The sequence below is a fragment of the Octopus sinensis genome, linkage group LG3 (genome assembly GCF_006345805.1).
Source record: "Octopus sinensis linkage group LG3, ASM634580v1, whole genome shotgun sequence".
In the NCBI taxonomy this organism is placed as follows: Eukaryota; Metazoa; Mollusca; class Cephalopoda; order Octopoda; family Octopodidae; genus Octopus; species Octopus sinensis.
In genome coordinates, this window is record NC_042999.1 from 57419822 (window position 1) to 57442321 (window position 22500).

General features: G+C 40.2%; 1 protein-coding gene across 2 annotated transcripts in view; it reads left to right on the forward strand.

The window, feature by feature from the left end:
• The window catches only part of LOC115209914 (dTDP-D-glucose 4,6-dehydratase-like), a 45960-nt gene that overhangs the window by 4927 nt on the left and 18533 nt on the right, over positions 1-22500 (forward strand). For both annotated transcript variants that reach the window (XM_036501008.1, XM_029778514.2), the window contains exons 2-7: positions 7940-7997; positions 10353-10419; positions 10601-10669; positions 11673-11763; positions 20535-20677; positions 22416-22500. The exon at positions 22416-22500 is cut by the window's right edge and continues 14 nt beyond it. In XM_036501008.1, coding sequence (XP_036356901.1) covers positions 7954-7997; positions 10353-10419; positions 10601-10669; positions 11673-11763; positions 20535-20677; positions 22416-22500 — 499 coding nt within the window. In that variant the 5' untranslated portion in view covers positions 7940-7953. The remainder of the gene's footprint in view (positions 1-7939; positions 7998-10352; positions 10420-10600; positions 10670-11672; positions 11764-20534; positions 20678-22415) is intronic.

Below are 22500 nucleotides of genomic sequence, written 5' to 3' on the forward strand. Positions count from 1 at the left end.
TTCACAAAGATCAGAATTAAGGTCTAGCAAGAATTCAACAAATGTTTTAAAGAGAGAATAGAAACTTCCAAGCATTTTTTCCTTTGACAGCCATCGTACTTCTGTGTCTAAGAACAACCGTTCAAATTCTTCATCATTGTCATTGAGAGCACGTGCATTGATTTTGTTTACTATTGTGATATCAGTGATTAACGATTTGTTAAATCTACCAGTTAGGTTATAGCAACCAGATGTTGCCTGTGAATTATACAGTGCGCAATAAACACACCACATATAACTTTAATAAAATTATGAAGAGTCCCATCTATTGCTCAAAACAAAATACTGGCCTTTCTTTTGTGTCTGTTTCTTGTTGTTTTATCAATAGCTCCCGAACCAAACGTTAATCTTTGATGAAGCAAACTTTTGTTTTATAAACAAGAACGTTTATTTTATGAAAAAGAGACAAGTTTTATTGCCTAACACGGAGGACTCATCTGTGAGCTAAATTCAGTTATTCTAAGTATGCTGCACAATATATCTTCGATGTTATACTGCACAATATATTTTCCGCATTTTGAAGCATCTATAAAACACAATTTTAGAGAAAAGGTTTCGTACTTCCACCTTTTCATTTTAATTTTTACGGTTAAAATTCCTCGTGGAAAATGAAAATATATTAAGTAGTCGCTATAGGAATTAAGTGGTGTATGACTTAACAGAAAATTAAATCAAGTAAATTTATTGATTTAATTAAATAAGCTTATGCTGTATCTCTACCATGTGTAATTGAAAGAAATAAGTGAATTATACCGAGGGATTCTTCTTACTACTATTTTACTATTTTACTTGTTTCAGTCATTTGGCTGCGGCCATGATGGAGCACCGCCTTTAGTCGAGCAAATCGACCCCAGAGCTTATTCTTTGTAAGCCTAGTACTTATTCTATCGGTTGTCAAGCGATGTTGGGGTGACAAACACAGACACACAAACATATGCACACACATACATATACATATACATACATATAAAATACAAAATACACAATTATATCTTGAGATAGCTTGTAATAACAATACTCAAAATATAATACAGGCTGGAGTTGTAATGCTCCAAATGAGCTATATTCCACTTCTTAATTTGAGCGGAGGCAATGCGAGCAGTAACTAAAGGAACATTACTAAAATCCACACAGAAAGATCAAATACATACATATATTCATTTATATCTACAGAACGGATATAAAATCCGACGTATAAAAATATAATAATATATATAAATAAACATCATATAATATATGTAAATACATAAGAATCAGTGTTGCATACAAAACACAGTGAATTTACGCTTAAGATCATAAAACATTGATAAATTAAAAATTTGGGATAATAAAACATATAAAGGACATATTAAGATGACGTATTAAAATTCCAGAAAAAAAAAAACAGAAAAAATAAAAATACAAAAATTACAAAATTGTTCATCTATGGGCCGTTTCGGAGACGCGCCAATTAATATGATACATTTCATATATTCTAAACTGACACTCTCCTCATCAGGATGTTTTTTTATACACAATACACAATACATTAAAACAAATGTACAATTACATACCAGCTATCTGCGAGAGATGTTCCTATAGTTCCTTTAGCTAGTAATGTTCCTATAGTTACTGCTCGCATTGCCTCCGCTCAAATATATATATATATCAAAGTAAGCAACAAGAATATCTTCGGTAATTTGGTACGATCGTTTCACGCTACATCATTTTATTAAACATTGTAAGTAAAGAGGGTAGATATACCCTCTTTATAATGTTAGCAATTAACATGGAAATAAGTATATGTATTGATGGAAAACCTCTATGAATGGCTGATGATTGCTCAACATTTTAAAACTGATGTAATACTTACAATCTTTAATAAAATGATGTAGCGTGAAACAATCGTACCAATTACCGAAGATATTCTTATTGCTTACTTTGATTATAATCACCCCATGGATTTATATGGATAACACCGTACAAAATTCTGGTGCATCTGACTTAAGCACCATATTCATTTGAATCTAAATTTTGCTGAACTTTTATATATATATATATATATATATATATATATATATATATATATATATAATATGAGGGAATATTATTCCAAACATACAGGGGAAAATTCAATTTAGAAATACTAAATCAAATTTCACAAAATATTATATATATATATATATATAAATTAGAAAAAAAAACACCTTTTATCAATTGTGATAAAATCGAATTATCCTAATGAATTTATGATCACGAAAGAGCGCTTTGTATTGTTTGTTTGGTTTACGTGATAGTGTTTGTACAGATTCTTTTAAGCAAAACTAACACGGAACATGTTTTGCCCTCGTATGGAAGGCCATGTCAATGATAAACCAAGTTTTTTTTCATTTAGTATACTTTTTTCTTAAGATTATGTTTGTGATTGGCTAGTGAAGTACATTTACTGTGTTTTCGAGTTTAAAAGAGTTCAGAAGTACTGAGTATCGTTGTTAAAAGTTAACAGTAGCTCCAATGCAAATTTTGATAGAGTTTTGCTGTCTGTTAAGGAACGTACACTTATAAACGACGTTGAATCTTCTGCAATTGGCTTGTAATTGACAATTATTACGCATTTTTAAGTTGCCGTTGGAACCATTCGGCTTAGGATCCTTTTAATGATGTGTATTATTTTTGCTATTACTAAAAAATCTGTGATAGACTGATCTACATCTATCTGATCCATCCTCTTTGCATGTGCTATATGCACATGCAAAGAGAATGAATCAGATCGACCTAGATCAGCCTGTCAAAGTGTTGTCAGTATTATTCAAGTCATTAACCGTACTAGAAGTACTGGTGATAGAATGAGAAGATGCCCGAGTCCTTGAGAGTAGGTAAATGCAACGCCCTTTGTCGTGGTTGCTAGTGTGACTACTATTATTACTACGAGTACTATTGTTATTATCGTTATTATTAGCCCGCCGGACAAAATGCTTAACTGAATTTCATCCGTCTTTACGTTCTGAATTAAAATACCGCCGAGGTCGACTTTACCATCTTTTATAATCAAAGATGTTCCAACTATGACTATCCCATTTAATTGGAGGGTATCTAAAACAGGTCTCCGCTTGGAGCTACTGGTGATATGTAACCCAGTACAACCTGTTACATGGTCGGGTCGCTGGCGACTAAACTGGCAACCCCACCAAGATTTCTTGGTGAGGAGGGTGATTCGGATACCCAGCAGGACTAAAAACAAAACCTGTCAAAGGGCAGAGGGGCTCTCTCATGAGTCAATGGCCATCCAAAAACCTACATAAATCCGGAGTGTAGCCCCTAAGGCGGTTGGATTGCGCCATGCGTGCCACCTTCCGGCAGCTCCTGCATCCTGGTCTACCCCCAGCCGTCTTGGCTTTGTCTTGCCACTGGATCCGGCGCACCAGGACGAGAGAGTGAGGCTGATCCTGCGCAAGTCACCCTCACTATAATCCAAGTCACGCGCACGTCATGACATCATGACACCAACATCACAAAGTCCTGTGGCGATGGGAGAACGGCGAAGTAGCAGGTGAGGATACACTGGGAGCTGCAGTCGTGAACCCACACACAGGCGGCTCAGGACATGTGGTTGCCCCTCACTGAACTGAGGCAGCAGTGGAGTCCGGCAGCCTCCTGAGTGACCGAGCAGCCCTCTCAGGATCGGTCTGCTCTCCTCCGCAGCATGAGGACGGGGCTAGAAAAGGTTGCCCTAAACATAGCCTGCCTCACCTCACCCTGGTCAGCAAACCGCGGCTGGCGGGGATCCTTTCCAAGCGATCGAAACAAAGAAAGAAAACGAACAAAGGTGCTCACTTTCGCAACTTGGAACGTGAGAACTCTGCTTGACAACACCAAAGCGGACAGACCAGAAGGACGAACTGCCCTGGTGGCCAGAGAACTGAGCCGATACAATGTCGATATCGCAGCACTGAGCGAGACCCGCCTTGCGGACAAAGGCCAGCTGACAGAGACAGGCAGCGGCTACACTTTCTTTTGGAGTGGTCGCAGCAGCGAAGAGCGTCGTGAGGTTGGTATTGGTTTTGCCATCAAGTCAGTACACGTGCGGAAACTGGAAAGCTCCCCCGAGGGTATCAACGATCGGCTGAAGAAGAGCAGCTCCCACTTGGAAACAAGACTAGTGCGACCATCATCAGCGCTTACGGCCCCACCATGACCAACCCTGAAGAAGTTAAGGACAGCTTCTATGAGGAACTCGACTCCCTCATCACGTCAGCCCAGCCTGGGAAGCTCATCCTCCTTGGGGACTTTAACGCCCGTATCGGGACTGACCACCAAGCCTGGCATCGCGTACTGGGAAAGCACGGAATCGGAAAGTGCAACAACAACGGGCAGCTCCTCCTGCGAGCGTGCGCCTCTCATGATCTTACCATCACCAACACCTTGTTCCGTCTGACAACACGCAACAAGACATCATGGATGCATCCACGCTCCAAACACTGGCATCTGATAGATTATGTCATCGTCAGGGCGAAAGACAAGCGGGACGTGAGACTGGTCAAAGCCATGTGTGGAGCTGATTGCTGGACGGACCATCGCCTCATCATCTCCAGGATGGATTTCTACATCCAACCTAAGAGAAGACCACAGGGTCAGAAAGTGACGAGGAAGCTCAACATCACGAAATTAAAGAACCAGCTGACTGCACAAGATCTCCAGTCACGTATGGACAGCAAGCTGTTGGACATTCGGAATGACCAGTCCAGCATCGATGAGCGGTGGGAATCATTCAGGGACACGGTTCATTCCATCGCCCTTGAAACTCTAGGCCAAGTTACGAGGAACCACCAGGACTGGTTCGACGAAAACGACCAGGAAATCCAAAAGCTCCTGGAAGAGAAACGCCGTCTGCTGCGGGCCCACCAAAATGACACCACCTGCACGGCAAAGAAGGCTGCTTTCAACAACATCCGCAGCACAGTCCAGGCAAAACTCCGCCTCATGCAAAACGCATGGTTAAGCGCCAAGGCGGATGAGATTCAGGGATACGCAGACAAACACGACACCAAGAAATTCTACGAGGCGCTGAAAGCTGTCTATGGACCGCAGTCCTCCTTTGGATCAACCCCCCTGCTCAGCTCGGATGGAACCTCACTCCTGACTAACAAGAGGCTGATCCTGGAGAGATGGGCGGAGCATTTCAACATCGTGCTCAACCGACCAGCCCAGATCAACGAGGAAGCCATCGCACGACTCCCCCAGGTGCCGACAAACCACGAGCTGGCTGTTCCCCCTGCAGTCGAGGAAGTGAGCAGAGCCATCAAAAAAATGTCCACCGGCAAAGCTCCAGGCTCTGACGCCATCCCTGCAGAGGTGTTCAAGTCGGGCGGTCCTACCATGATCAGTCAGCTCACCAGTCTGTTCCAGTCGATGTGGGACAAGGAACAACTCGCTCAAGATTTACGGGATGCAACAATCGTCCACATTTATAAGCGGAAAGGAGATCGGCAATCCTGCGACAACCACCGAGGAATCTCCCTCTTGTCCATAGCAGGCAAGATCCTGGCCCGAGTCCTGCTTGACCGCCTTCTGGAACACTTGGAGCAAGGCCTTCTCCCTGAGAGCCAGTGTGGCTTCCGCGCGGGTCGAGGGACCACTGACATGATATTCGTCGCTCGCCAGCTCCAGGAGAAATGCATGGAGCAACATCTTGACCTCTGCATGACCTTTGTTGACCTCACCAGGGCTTTCGATACAGTCAGTCGGGAGGGACTCTGGAAGGTCATGGGAAAATTTGGTTGTCCCAGCAAATTTATTGCAATTGTCCGCCAGTCCCACGACGGAATGACAGCCAGAGTCCTTGAAGACGGCAACTCATCTGAAGTCTTCCAGGTGACCAACGGAGTCAGGCAGGGCTGTGTCCTGGCCCCAACACTGTTCAGCATCATGTTCTCGGCAATGCTGTCCGACGCCTTCAGGGACTGCAAGTCCGGTATCGACATCAAGTACAGGACGGACGGGAAATTTTTCAACTCCAGAAGATTGCAGGCCGTCACAAAGGTGAGGGAGACAGTCGTCAGAGACTTTCTCTTTGCTGACGACTGCGCCCTTAACGCAATCGATGAGCAGGAGATGCAGCTCGGGATGGACAGGTTCTCATCAGCCTGTGACAACTTCGGTCTCACCATCAGTGCCAAGAAAACCGAAGTGATGTTTCAGCCAGCCCCCGGCAAACAATACCATGAGCCTCAGATAAAGGTGAACGGACGGATTCTACGAGCGGTGGAAAACTTCACCTACCTGGGCAGCACTCTCTCCTGCAATGCCAATAGAGATGCTGAAATCATCAACAGAATCTCCAAGGCAAGCAGCGCGTTTGGGAGACTGCGAAAGAAAGTCTGGGAGCGGAGAGGAATCCGCCTCAACACCAAGCTGAAAGTCTACCGGGCAATCGTGCTTACCACCCTACTATACGGCTGCGAGACGTGGACTGCTTACCGAAGGCACGAGCGCCAGATAAACCACTTCTACCTCAGGTGTCTTCGGAACCTCCTTTACATCCGCTGGCAGGACAAAGTCCCAGACACGGAAGTTCTGAAGCAAGCAGATCTCCCTAGCACCATCACGATCATGCGCAAGGCCCAGTTGAGATGGGCAGGCCACGTCTCCCGCATGTCCGACACTCGCATCCCAAATCAGCTCTTCTACGGTGAACTCAGCCAGGGAAAACGCAAAGTCGGAGGGCAGAAGAAACGCTTCAAGGACAGTCTCAAAGTCTCTCTCAAAGACTTCTCCATCGGCACAGATATTTGGGAGACACTTGCTGCCGACCGCTCATACTGGCGCAGCGCAATCACCACAGGAGCAAAGACAGCCGAGGAGAGATGGATTCAGTCAGCAGAACAGAAACGCCAGATGCGGAAAGCCAGAGCCACCTGCACCAATAGCACAGCCCCTACCCACTTCTGCCCCACTTGTGGGAGGGGCTTTCTTGCTTGGATTGGCCTCACCAGCCACCTCCGGTCTCATAGCAGCAATTCCACCAAATGATGTCAATGGTCATCTTCGAACCCGAAGGACGAACATTATCATTATTATCGAAAACTACATTATATAATCTGCATTCATACCTTTTTAAAGATATTGAGGCTTTATTTGAGGACGGGGGGGGGTGTTCATGCACTTTACAGGTTTCCTAAGACCAATGCGATTAATAGACTTAATATTGCTCCTGCACCATTGCAAATCAACACGGCAGGAAATGCATGGGTAGGCAATTACCTATTTCTGCCTTTGATGTGCAAGAAAGAAGATAAAAGGATTTATTTCCAAGTTGACATCATATTGCCACTTTTATCATCGACACCTTTTCGGCTTGACTATTCCCTGAGTATTGATCTGTCTATTAATGTAATTGGCAACGTGTTTCCCTCTCTCTCTCTCTCTCTCTCTCTCTCTCTCTCTCTCTCTCTTTCTCTTACTCTCTCTCTCTCTCTCTCACTCTCTGTCTTTCCGTCCCAGCTCTAGTATTATTTGAGTTTATCTCTCTTAATTACTGTCAACTAACTAGAGTTTTATCATAAGATGGGTATTGTTATGAACATAGTGTTGCCACGGTGAGTGATATCGAGTAATATTAATAATATTACCTCTATAATAAAATAATAAACTGGTACTTAATATTATTCTTGTTGATAGCATATGCTTAGTGCAAGTATCCAAATAAGAAATATTTTTTATTTAATTCTATTGTAATTTTATTTTTAAAAATTAGCATTCATTTCATGTTTGTATAAACGCCATGCAATTCATCAGCATGGTGTTTATACATAAATCTGAATAAACTAAAATTATTATCATAGTAACAATATAATACTGCTTGTCATATGACAGGTAACATCCAAATGCATAAATGTTTTAATTACAACTTCTTTCCTTCCAGTTACTACGCTCAAAATGTTTCAACGTTATATTTTTGTCACCGGTGGAGCTGGCTTTGTGTATGTTATGTTTTTAATTCCTCTTCTTGTAAAATATTTATATTTGCTGTTCAGCAATCAGTGTGACGTCAATAAGAATACATCAACATTCAATAACACTTTACTCTATCAATAACATTAACATAGAACTTTTTCTCTATGTCATATCGTATATTGGTAGCTTTAATTAATTTTAATCAGTTTAAATGCTGAAGTTGTCTCCCCTACTTTTCTTGGCTGGAATTAATCACTAAAATAATTATTCTTCTCCTCAACACTAGGAGTATGCTCATGATTAATTAAAATATCTTGGTTCACCTCAATTTGATTATCTATATGTAGTCCAATGGCAAGCTGTAGATAGAGAAACAAGATGTACTGAATATTATCATTATACAAATCTGAAATTGTCTTTTAAATGGATGACGCATTTAAATCACAGTATATTATGGTTATATATGTACTTGTCTCCAAGCTGATGAATGTAATCTATGTGGCTGCTCATGCTGCTCAAAATAGCATGTCTTCCACTTCATGCAATACATCATAGAGAGGGTGGGGAACCAAACTGCCTTTGGTAGGGTCCTGATCAATTTTGATCTGTCTAAAGTATTCGATAGGGCTGAGAATCATGGACTGGAAGCTGTACTGAAAGTGGCTAGTTTCAATTTTGTCTTCAGAGGCTGAATCACTGCTATTCACGTTAGCATCTTCTTGATCATTAAGGTAACGGCCACTTCTCATAACCGTTTTGTATCACTCGCTCAGTCCGTCATGGATGGCCCTTTTGCCTCTTCTGCTCATCCGAGTTCTCAAGCCAACGATACAGAAGCTGGAGCTGCTGAGGGACATCCCTTTTGAACTAGAACAGCATGGAAGGACTTTGCTGGTGTATGCAAATGATGTTATAATTAGGATATCAGACGCCGCCAAAGTGGAGCCAGCTGGCTCCACGTTGAAGGAATATGATGGTGCCCGGAGCAATATTAAATCCAAACAAACCAGTGGTTTTGCTGCTTCAAACCTGAAGAGGCAAGTCCATGATGTTGGATGGTATTGTAAAGCGCCGGGCTGATAGACTTGTTAAACTGCTTGGGGTCTGATTTGGTCCATAACTTCCAGATGGACCTGAACTGGCACAAAATGACAAGTAGTGTTGGCTTGGTATACTGTGACTGCTGCTGCACAGACATGCACTCCGGCTGCACCACATGCAAGGGTTTCTAGATGGTGAGCCGATGAAGTCATCGTTCATGACAGAGTTTCAATCCTGGGTGAAGCAAAGGCCAAGATTAGCCTGGCACTTTAAGTATAGTCAGGTGCTTACCACTCTATCGGTGAGGTTGGAGGATCAGTGGAAGTTCCATTCTAGTAATTTGCAGAAGGTTAGTGGAATGAAGCGTGATGATATCTTCAGGGAAATCTGGGGATAGACGTGACGAACGTATCAGTCTGTTTTGGAGTACTTTCTGACTGGATATGGTAATGGGTAACTTTCAGAAGTCCCTAACATGGCAGATCTGCTCAGAGAGTGACACTGTTTGCTTGAGATAAACTTTACAAGCATAGAAGTGCCGTCAGATGAACCTGTCGAAGGAATGCACAGGGAAATTAAACCATTCTGCACATACTTGTTCAGCATTTAGAAATTGTTGACTTGTGGATTTGTGTTGAACAGCTACTGGTGTATGTGGGATAGATGCAGTTGTCAGCCAAGTCCTTTCTGAGGATTGATCCACTGCCTTCCATTAGCCGGGCAAGGAAGGCAGTCTTCCTCTGCATGGTGACTTGAGAAAGAAGTTGTGTGGTGGACAAAGTTGAAAGGTCTAAGGACAAACATTTATTGATTTTGTTCGAGTTTCATGAAGAGGGAGGTGATGTCCACAAGTTTTCTGAAAGGTGAGTAAGAGTCGCACAAATGGCCAGTGTGGACTGGAGCACTCTAAGATTACACCTGTAGGTCAGAGAATGACTGTTGGAGAAGGCACTTGCCCTTGCTATTCACAATGATCTTGGATTTGTGGGTTCCTGAATTGGCCTTAGATGGATGTCCTGCTGTATCCAGAGGATAGTTCTGTCGTCATCACATTTAAATACTACATTTACTTTTATTTCAATTTATTCTTTTAATCGTTCTATTTTGCATAAATCCCCACTCTTTATGCCTGTGTTTGTTTCATCAAACTCATCTGTCAATCTAATGCTTAGTGTCATTTTTACCGACTTTTTACGTTCTAAGTTCAAATATCTCCAAGACAACCTTGCTTTCATCCTTTTGGGATCGGTTGATGTAGTCAACTAATCCAATCCCCCTAAAGTTGCTAGCTTTGTGCCAAAATTTGAAATAATCATTGATATTTTCTTTTATTTCTGTAGTGGCAGTCATCTTGTGATTCATCTTGTGGAGAAATATCCAGAATACTACATTGTTAATTACGATAAAGTAAGAAACATTTTCTTCTATTTTATAAGGAAAACTCAAATTACTTTCTGTCACACCTCTTTGATTTTCTAAATATGTATGTATGTATGTATGGATGGATGGATGGATGGATGAATGGATGGATGGATGGATGTGTACGCATGTATGTATTTATTTATGTAATTTTTTTTTCTTTTTGCAGTTGAATTACTGTTCTTCATTGAAACCTCTTGAGTATCTTCGCACAAAACCCAACTACAAATTTATTTTGGTAAGTGATGCCATGAATAATTGAACTTACACAAAATATGTTACTTTATCCTCCACCACACACACACGCATACACACGTACGCACGCACATGCGCACACACACGCACACGCACACGTACGCACACACACACACACACACACACACACACACACACACACACACACAGTACCTACCTACAGTTAGGTAGACTGAACACCAACTGTTAATCTATAGTGAATTTCAAAGAAGAGCTTAATGGCAATGATATAGAAGAAACATTAGTGTGTTGGCTTAAACGCCTTGACATTTATTTGAGTTCTAAGATCAAATTCTACGAAAGTCAGCCTTGCTTTGCATCTTCCAGTGTCAATGAAGCATGAACCAGCAGAGTCATTAGTGCCAGATGAGCTGCTTTGCAATGTTTGTTCTGGCTGTTTGCATTGTTCAGTTCAAATTCTGCTGTGGCCTTTTCATGTGGTTGACATAATCCATCACCCAGTTTAACACCATCACTTAATCCTTGAGACTCTTTAGTGGGGTCCATTCTGTTGCAAGCATTCAGGCTAAGGTTCTGGTTTCATGATATACATCTTTCTTTTCCTTCCTTTAGTCTTGGGGGTTTTATGAAGGGTCATTGGAACTGCTCTTCCCTCATGACTAAGAGATAAAAAAAAAGAGTGAAACTGAGTGAATGGAGAGTATGAAAGTCATTGAGATGGATTCTCCCAGCAAGTCAAATGCCCAGTCTTGTTATACAGTGTAATGCTATTTCTGTATAATAAGGTCTGGGAAAAGGTCTTGGGAATTCTTCCTGACTAAGTGATAAAAAATAAGTGCAGTTGCCATGAGGAGAGAAGAATCTTACAGTTCAAGATTTTAATCTTAAAGTGAAGAAGTGAAATTGAAAGTGGTGTTGTTAACTTTGATTGTAAGCATGTAAGCCATTTGTTCTCCTCACCCATATACTCAGTCAAAATACTGATGTTATAACTAAAATTTTGATTTCTTGTTGCTTTGTTTCAGGGAGATATTTGTGATCCTCAAACTGTATACAATACACTTAAAAAAAACAACATTGACACTATCCTCCATCTTGCTGCTGAATCGCATGTCGGTAAGTTGATATTTTTTTAAAAACATAAAACACCTGCATGTAAAACAATAGTTAAGATTGTGCTGACATATTTAATGTAGTAAATAATTTTTAAAATCTTATTATTCGAAATACTTATACAGTGAATTACTTAAGCAGTGAGAAAAACCAGTATTAGCCCAATGACTGACTTTATTTTAGTCATTTCAGAAAGTTTGAAAGTCAACTCCTAATACTTGTAAATTTCAATTTTATTAGACTTGTTTGTGATATTCTGTATGTGTGTGTGTGTGTGTGTGGTCAGTGGTTCATATATCCGAAAAGGAAGCAATGAAGCACACGTTAAAGCATTACAGCGGCAACATATCTTTTCTAGAAAGTTAAACGTTATGGCCGGTCTTAGAGTGTTCATTGGTTTTGCGCCTATATAGTACTTAGCGGTATAAGCAACTCTTCAGACTTAAATGGCTAAAGGCGCATAACCTCTCTAGAACTGGAAGAAGAAATATGTAAAGATCAGTTGGTTTTATAAACAAAAAATAATTGTTCGTACTGCGGACGGGACGGGGTTGGCGGGACGGGATTATTCCCCCCACATCGGTTCCAGTCATGGTGGTATTCGAAGGAGTTGTGGCAGGACTATTCATCGAATGGGGAATTCCAAGTCTGAAATAGGAAACGTTTTAGATCTGGGTATTGGCTGAATACTGCTTTCCTGGAGTTTAAAACATTCCCCGGGTCATGCGAGATTTTAGGATTCTTCCCTCCCAGCCAAGCTGCTCCCTTTTATATAAGTCTCTGGTTGTTCAAGGAGCTTCCATTTAATTATGTATGGGGTTTCTTCCTCTTTTAAATGCTATACGTGACTGGCCAGGGACGTGATGGTGCACCTTTCCGGTATCCTAAAAGAGGACCTGTGATTATTCAGGCGTTGCTTAAACGAGGTCACAGGTGAACCGATATGTTTTTGTGTCTGTGTATTAGGTGTGCTACATCAGAAGAGCCCATTTGGTCGGTTTGACCCTGGTCGAAACTTTATTAAACAGTAGCGTTTTCCTGGCAATGCCTCTATCGCTAATGTCAGTGAAGCCCCTAGCGAAAGTAAGTGCCTTTACCAGAAGCCCTTTCGATATAGACGGTTAAAAATCGACCTTAATGAACTGGCTGAATCTTGCCCTGCCTCTACCCTGGCTGGTTTTCAACCATGAAATGACTTTATTGATGCTACACCAGAAGGAGAGACTGGACGCTCCACTTATGTCATCATTAATTTTCTTTATTATGTTTTCTTTATTATGTTATTATGTTACATTATTTACATTTGACGGATATTTAAGAGATGAGGAATTATGTACATTATTTACATTATTTACATTTGACGGATATTTGTCGTCATCTTGTTAGTTGTTAAGACAACGTTTCGGCTGATATACCCTCCAGCCTTCATCAGGTGTCTTGAGGAAATTTCGAACCTGGGTTCTCATTCCCACGGGCATATGGCGTAGTGATTAAGAACGCGGGCTACTAACCTCAAGATTCTGAGTTCGATTCCAGGCTGTGACCTGAATAATAATAATAATAAAATAATAATAATAATAATAATAATAATAATAATAATAATAAAACCAAAAAAAACAAAGAAAACAAAACCTGGGAAGAAATCAAACCTGGAGAAGTAAAATTGAAAAAGAGATTGAATTTATGAGAGGGGAAATATCAATATTAAATGAACTAATATGTGGAAATGATGTAAGATCCAGAACAGGAAGAAAGATGAAGAGAAAATTTGGATCCTCACCAAGAGAAGAACTGATATCAATAAAAGAAACGCTGAAACAAAAAGTCCAAGCAAAAGCCCAAAGAATACGAAGATTTGAGAAGAGAAACAAGTTTTACAAGCAAAATAAGCTGTTCACATCCAATGCCAAAAAATCTACAGAGAAATAGGGAAGGAGAAAGTAACCGTTAAAGACCCCCCTCCCATGGAAGAAGTTCAAAACTTTTGGAAAAGGATTTGGAGTGACAAGAAGACGTACAACATAAATGCAGACTGGATTATACAAACTGAAGGATCCTACCAAAATTTACAACAACAAGCATGGGAAGACATCACAATAGCAGACCTAAGAAAGGCACTCACGAAGGCCCATAATTGGAAACCCCCCGGTAAAGATAGGGTGCCGAATTTCTGGCTCGCATCGCTCCCATGCGCACACGGTAAGCTAGTTCAGCTGCTCAATGGAATTATGAGAGACCCAAAGAAAACACCTGAATGGTTAGCAAGTGGCATTACTTACCTACTCCCAAAGAATAACGAAACCAACCTTCCAAAAAACTATCGGCCTATAACCTGTCGATCCACCACGTATAAAATCCTAACATCTATCCTGGCGGAGAAAACATATGCATTCATGGAGAAGAACGATATTTTCCCCATTGAACAAAAAGGGTGCCGCCGAGGCTCTTACGGATGCAAAGATCAACTGCTAATCAATCGTATGATCCTTGAGAACTGTCACAACAAGCGCAGAAATCTCAGCACCGCATGGATTGACTATAAAAAGGCCTTCGACAGTATACCGCATCCATGGATCTTGAGATCACTGGACATCTTCAAAATTTCCCCTGTGATTTCAAACTTCCTGAAGCACAATATGTCGTTGTGGAATACGAATCTCCAATTATACCACTCTAATGGAGTACTTGCCTCAGAAAATATAAACATCAACTGTGGAATTTTTCAAGGTGACTCACTTTCACCTTTAATATTCTGCATAGCCCTAATACCCCTTACAAGTGAATTAAACAGAACAGGGTATGGGTATAAAATTGCCAATAAAAAAATAAGCCATCTATTTTATATGGATGACTTAAAACTTTATGGTAAAGACAATAATGAACTTGAAGGCCTATTGCGCACCGTGAAATCATTCAGCGATGACATCGGGATGGAGTTTGGACTTGAGAAGTGTGCCAAGGCCACTTTCCAGAAAGGGAAAGTGAAGACCACAAATTCAGTCGTGTTAGATGTTGACACAGTCATAAGAGAGCTTGAGCAAGAACAAACATACAAATATTTAGGGATAAATGAAGGCTCTGGTATTCAGCATGCAAGCATGAAAGAGAAAATCAGGAAGGAATGTTATAGGAGAGTTCGTGCAGTCCTGAAATCTGAACTAAATGCACGTAACAAGGTGTTAGCTATAAATTCCCTAGCAGTTCCAGTTGTTACTTATAGCTACAATGTGTTGAACTGGAATATGAGTGAAGTAAAGAATATAGATAGAAAAATACGCAAGCTGCTCAGTTGTAATAGGATGCACCACCCAAAGGCAGACGCAGATCGCCTTTACCTTCCCAGAGCCCAAGGAGGTCGAGGCCTGATCCAATTTGAACTAGCTTACAAAACAACCACAATTGGACTGGCCAAATATCTCGAAATATCGAATGACTGGATGCTAAAGCTCGTGGAAAATCACGAGAGACGAAAGAAGCTTCATTCTATCATCAAGGAAAGCAAAAAATTTGCTATTGATCTCGTGCAGGATACCCAAACTGAACAACCCGAGGGAAGTACGGCAACTATTGTTGCAAAGAAGGTGAAAATGATGGCAATGAAAAAAGCGCACGAGCAATTGGCTGATAGGTGGGAGGAGAAACCTCTGCACGGCAAATATGTGACCCGCAGCAAACAAGCTGATGTTGACCAGAAGAAAACCCATCAGTGGCTGCGGAGCTCAGGGCTAAAAGCAGAGAGCGAAGGTTTCATCCTGGCTGCTCAAGACCAAAGCCTATCAACCCGGAACTACCAGGCCAATGTGATGAAAAATGGAGCAGACCCAAAATGCCGATTCTGCAACGACATGATTGAAACAGTGGACCACCTAATCTCTGGATGTAAAGTCTTAGCACCAGTGGAGTATAAATTAAGACATGACAGAGTTGGCCAATATCTCCACTGGCTAATAAGTCGGCATTACAATATCAAAACTGCCGACAAGTGGTATAATCACCACCCTGAGGCTGTAACTGAAGGAGAAAATGTAACCATTCTGTGGGACTTTCCAGTACATACAGACCGAACCATCAAGGCCAATAAACCAGATATTGTTGTGAAAGACCAAAACAATAAAGTTTGCTTATTGATCGACATGAGCATCCCCTGTGATCATAATATCTCAGCGAAAGAGTTTGACAAGCTCAGAAAATATAAAGACCTACTCATTGAAATTGAGAAAATGTGGCATCTCAAGGCGGTTACAATACCAGTGATCGTAGGAGCACTAGGAATGATCAAGAAGGGAGCCGAAAATTATATGAGAATGATCCCTGGCTTACCATCCCTGCAAGAAGTGCAAAAGATTGTCTTAACTGGTACATCACACGTATTGAGAAGAGCATTGTCGATGTGAGAACTGTTGCTGCTCATGTATTTTAATTTAACTTAAAAAAAAAAAAACAATAAAAAAAATGAACGAACTACTGAGTTTGGTTTAATGGCCTACCAATATACACTATGAGTTTCTTTGCCCTAGGAGTCGGGAAGACACTCGGCAAGAAATGGAAGAAAATTTGAAAGAAGAAAAAAAAAGTAATAATAATAATAATAATAATAATAATAATAATAATAATAATAATAATATTAACAACGACGACGACGACGACGACGACAAATACCTTGGGAATGAGAACCCAGGTTCGAAATTTCCACAAGACACCCGATGAAGGCTCGAAACGTTGTGTTAAGAACAAACAAGATGAGGACAAATATCCGTCAAAATATAAATAAAGTTCTTTAGTTTGTATTTTCTCGCCAGACCGATCTCCAATATAGTCGGGTTGATCAGGCAGCACTTGGATTATGGTCCTTGATGGTGATAAAGGCATTCCTCTTAGGTAATATTTATACCCTGTCAGCGATACCTAGACTGTTGGATAACTGCTTAGCTTCACTGTTAATGCTGTATGTATGTGTGTGAGAAGCGAGTCTATATTTCTGCGTTATGTTGTCTTTTAAAAGCCTATCGTGCGTGCGTGCGTGCGTGCGTGCGTGCGTGCGTGCATGCGTGCGCGCTCTATATAGGTTTTTAGTTTTATCGGAGAAGAGTGAGGATCTGTCAGAGTTTTTCTAGCAGTCGTAAATCAGAATGGAGTTTGCGCTGAAATGGGCAAAAGAACTTACGGAATCTCAGGTTCGAGACGATACCCGCTTCGAAGGCTTCGAGGTCTTTGAGTCTTAGTGGGAACCTCCTGGAATTAATACCGTGTGTGTTGGCTTCTGAGGACGGTGTAACTTGGTTGTAGAAGTATACTTTCATCTCCGTCTTATGAGCTGGATTAATCTTTTTGAGCAGCATTTTTGTATAAAGATCGTTTGAAGACATTGTTATATTTTATGCAGAATAACCGAGACCCTATAACTCCATGGTATCCGAGAGCTTTCGTGAGTATGTAGAGGCGCACAGCCGGCGGTACAGCTCCATAGCAGCTCCAGCTATGAGTACATATCTTGTATATATTAACCCCTTACCCAACAATTATTTTGAAAATAAATGTATTTTTTCAGACATATTTTGTGACTAAATCATACTCGGTCTTCAATGCCTTACTCAAGCGAAAGGTGGCAGAAATCGTCACTGCCAGACGTATAAAGTGAGCGAATATACTCGTATATGTCAAAAAAGAGTTTATAATAGACGAAGGAACTCGTTTGCTGTCGATTTTGGCGAGTCTATCTTTTGACGAGTTAACTCGCCAGAGACAGAAAAAAACGATTTCGGTCAAAACGCATATATTCGTTTCTGCCGGGTAAGGGGTTAATGTACCGTACACACGGGGGGTGGACCGACTTTGCCGTTCATCCTTTCGGGGTCGATAAATTAAGTACCAGTTACGCACTGGGGTCGATGTAATCGACTTAACCCGTTTGTCTGTCCTTGTTTGTCCCCTCTATGTTTAGCCCCTTGTGGGTAATAAAGAAACATATATTAGAGCAACGGCTGATTCATTCAAGAATCGTTATCACAACCATGTCACCAGCTTCCAGAAAATTAACAAAAGACGTTCAACATCTTTGGCCGATTTTGTGTGCCGACTTAAGAATGATAAAATGAAGTATAACATAACCTGGTCCATTGTAAGACTCGCAAAACCGTATAATATCACTTCCAGGAGATACCGACTCAGCTCCGAGGAATCTCTGTCTATCCTGTGGACCAATGAGAAGATCATAAATAGAATTTCTGAAAGATTCTCAAGATGCTTATATGCATATAAATGCACTTTCACACAATGCAGTGGGAATGTATTTGTGTAACCGTTAACTTAATTAATAATCATAATTCACTTTAAGGTATAGATGAATTAAATTTAGCTCTAACATTCCCATTCTTATAAACACCAAGCAGCTATTCAATTCGTTTTGTAAACAAATGAGCAAACCACACGTGTGCGTATGTTTCCATCGTTATGAATGTTTATTTGAGCAAGTGTACATGCACCATTGAACCTATGCAGGGGCGTTTATACATCCATATCCTTTAACGGTTATATATTTAATACTTTTCTCGTTGTATTGTGAGTTCGTTTCTTATTTGCATCTGTTATTTTTTTTATTATTGCTCTTCTATACAAATGAAGCTATGTCCTTTAATTTGCTGCTTTTCTGGACACGAACTGAGATTATACCTAGCAGGACTGTTATTTTGACGGCTACATCTGTTTATCACCCGAAGAGACACATCAACACTGTCTGATGCTCCTGAACCAGTTGTTAAGTATCCCATGAGGGATCGATGCCAGATGGGTCGAAACAGTTCTAGTGATTAATAAAAATTCTCGTATCTTCCATCTTCAGTCTCTCATTAACCAAATGTGTGTGTGTGTGTGTGTGTGTGTGTGTGTGTGTGTGTGTGTGTGTGTGTTATTTGTTTGACTGACAATACTACCAATAGCTTCATGTGGAAGTGATTTCCAAAATCTTCAAGCGATTCACATAGAAATGCTAGTAATCACCTCCATGTTGAATGAGAATTGAGAATATGCAAAATTATGCAAGTATATGCAGGACTTCAGAATAAATACACAGATCGGCAAAAGTAACTTGTGAGGATTTTCAATTGTTATTTCTTATACATTGGCTATGGATTATTGCAAAAATTTGGGTTCATCATAGATTAATTCATAACCTTGTGTGAAAACGATCATGCAAACCCATATCTATAGATATATATAAATACATCCAACATGCATTTTGTTGAGGTTTGACCATGTGCACCTTATTATTTATGACGCTTCACATGTTGCACATGCAACATTTTTATCCAATAGACCCTTAAAGAGGGGGCGCGGATACCCCCTGTATGAGTTGGAGCATCATAGCTGGGACCATCAAATATAAAGGGCAAGGCAGCAGATGAAATCTGTGTATCACAGAGTGCTACTCGAGTGGCCTTTCCGACGTGTTGACATTCAACAGTAACACTCGAAAGTGTCATCTTCCCTATTTGTCTTCTTTTTCTCTTTCGGGAAATGACGTGACTATGGACTGACCGTGTGGTTGTATCAGGCCCATCTTCCAAACCGAGTCACCTTTGCTGTCAGAGACCGATCGACCAGTATCCGTTTTCTTGTGGACACTGGTGCAGAGGGAAGCATCCTACCATCTACTCGTGTACAAGGTAACAAGAAACTATTATCAATCCTTATTGAGACTGTTAACTATTCGCCGATTGCAATCTTTGGAGAAAATTCGACGATCCTGAATCTCAGTCTCAGAAGAGCCTTCAAATAGTTTTTTTACAGTCGCTAAATTCCCAGCTAAATTCCCGGCACGTGCACGCACACACATGCATACATACATGCATACATACATACATACATACATACATACATACATACATACATACATACATACATACATACATACATACACGCATAAATACATACATACATAAATACATACATACATATATACATTCATACAAACCCGTGTACACACACATGCGCACACACACGTACACACACGCGCGCACGCACACACGCACACACTCACACACAAGTTCAAAATTAATGGTGAATGTCACAGAATAAACAAAGTGAAACAAGGTGTAACTATTAGTTTAATTTTCAGCAAGAGATTAAGAAAGTTGACGTGTGTGACATTCCAAGCTGGTGTTCAAAGTTATTTAAACGAAAGAAAATGAGTACAAGAAAGAAAGGAAAAGGGGTGGAAGACACGAAGATACATGTACGGACTAAGGACTTCAATACAGCAATAAAAACAAAAGCTAACAAAACAATCATTCTTTTGATAGTACTGCCTTTGCTTACCGTGATGATCTGTACCAACATGTGGTATTTTCTAAAAGGCGGTGTGCTGGCAGAAACGTTATCGCGCGGGGCGAAATGCTTAGCGGTATTTCGTCTGCGTTACGTTGTGAGTTCAAATTCCGCCGAGGTCGACTTTGCCTTTCATCCTTTCGGGGTTGATAAATTAAGTACCAGTTACGCACTGGGGTCGATGTAATCGACTTAATACCTATGTCTGTCCTTGTTTGTCCCCTCTGTGTTTAGCCCCTTGTGGGTAATAAAGAAATAGGTATTTTCTAAGAGTAAGGTATACTCCTTGAGTTAAACATCTTGATCAATATGTACCACTGACTTCTTGGCTGCTTGTTCTACCCACTCTTCATTCAGTCTTTCATGCACTCCCAATATTTATTTATGATACTGACTAACACAACCCCTAATATGTTTTATTGCACTTTTCCCTTTTTCTTTTCATTTTTCAGATTTGTCATTTGAAAATCCCCTGGAATTTTCATTGACAAATGTTTATGGTAGCCATGTTCTCATAAATGCTGCTAAAGAGCTGAATATAAAATTATTTTTCCATATGAGCACAGATGAAATATATGGTGGTGCACATAATGAAGTGAGTTTTTTGACATTGTCACTGATATTAATTAAAAGCGATCATAATTATTAATTCAACAGATTTAAGCTATTTCAGAAATTTAAAAAAAAAGGCTTGAAACTCTGCTACATCTTTTTTCTTTTGTTTTATAAATCAGTCTGCAAATTGTCTCATGAATAATGTTACAATCAGAGCAGATATTGTTGTTGAATCAAGAGGATACACATTCCTGTTAGAATGTTACATACATTTCATAAAACGTTTACATATTAAAATCTAAATTTAGCAAATCCATTAACATTGAAATTGTCCAGTGTTACTGAACTGAAGACTTCAGTAAAAAAAAAAAAAAAACATTAATTTCATGTGTTCTCACAGATTATTACGAAATATGCATATTTAGTAAAATCACATTACTCAGAAAACTTTCAAAGAGAAAAGTCAGGTATCTCTGAAAACCAGCTTTATCTTGGGAATAAAATGAACAGAAACCTTCTTTGAATAGAATATTGTTAAAAGCTCGAAACACATTGGGTCAATTTCTTTGTCATTACATAACGTTTTCAAAAATCATTCGTGACACATGACAAATCCAAAGGTAAATTGGGCCAAGATGATTAAGAAACTCCGGTCTGAGGCTAAATTCCAGTGTGATGGTAGCAATTATGTAAATCCACATAGCAGTTGAAGTCACTGTTATGAGTTGGAAATGCACTTATCAATTGGGTAGTGTTGTCACCATTAAAAGCAGTGAGATGAAAGCTGTAGTATCAAGGAAGACAAGATAATTTGAAAGTTAGATATCTTGGATATGGACATGATACAATATCAGTAATATAATTCAAGCAATAAACTTTATTGTTCATTATCCTGTACCCTATCTCTTTTGTCATCCGTGTCCTCATGCATATACATACACAACCAAATTCATACTATAAAATCTAAACAGCTACTAATTAGAACTTTAAGATTTTACTTCTCTCAGAGATTTTACTTCTCTCAATTTTAGAGTGTATTTTTTATTTTTTATTTTTTTATTTTTATTTTAACTAGTTTCAGCTCACGAGCTGTGGCCATGCTGGGGCACCGCCATTTGCCATTTGCCATTTGCAATATTTATTAGTTTACTGAATTTCAAATAAAATTTGCAAGGTTAACATTACATGAAAATGGATTGACACCATCGAGTACCAAACAAATTGTCTTGCAATATTTACCTAGCAGTTCTTTGTCTTCTGAGTCCATATTCCACATGGAATCAATTTTGCATTTCAGTATTATTATGTCAATAAAATAAAGTTAAATCAAATATTAAGGTTAATATATATAATATACTATAACGATAAACGTCGCCCCTTTCAAGCCTAGCCAGGCTCATGGGCCCGGTTTCCCGGTTTCTATGGTGTATGTGTTCCTCCCAGCTGGACGAGGCGCCAGTCCATCGCAGCGTTACTCAGGAAACAGGAAGAGAGTGAGAGAAAGTTGTGGCGAAAGAGTGCAACAGGGGTCGTCGCCACCCCCTGCCGGAGCTTCGTGGAGCTTTTAGGTGTTTTCGCTCAATAAACACATGCAACGCCCGGTCTGGGAATCGAAACCGAGATCCTCCGGCTGCGAATCCGCTGCTCTAACCACTGGGCTATTGCGCCTCCACCTAATATACTATAGTATTCCTTAAAATGGGAGACCTTGTTTCTATGTTAGAAATTACATTGCATGTAAGCTAATCGAAATATTTTCTTCTCATATTTATTACAAGATATGTTGTGAGGAAAGCAGCTTCCAGCCAAGCAATCCATATGCTGCAACTAAAGCTGCAGCAGAGTGCATTGTGATGTCATACT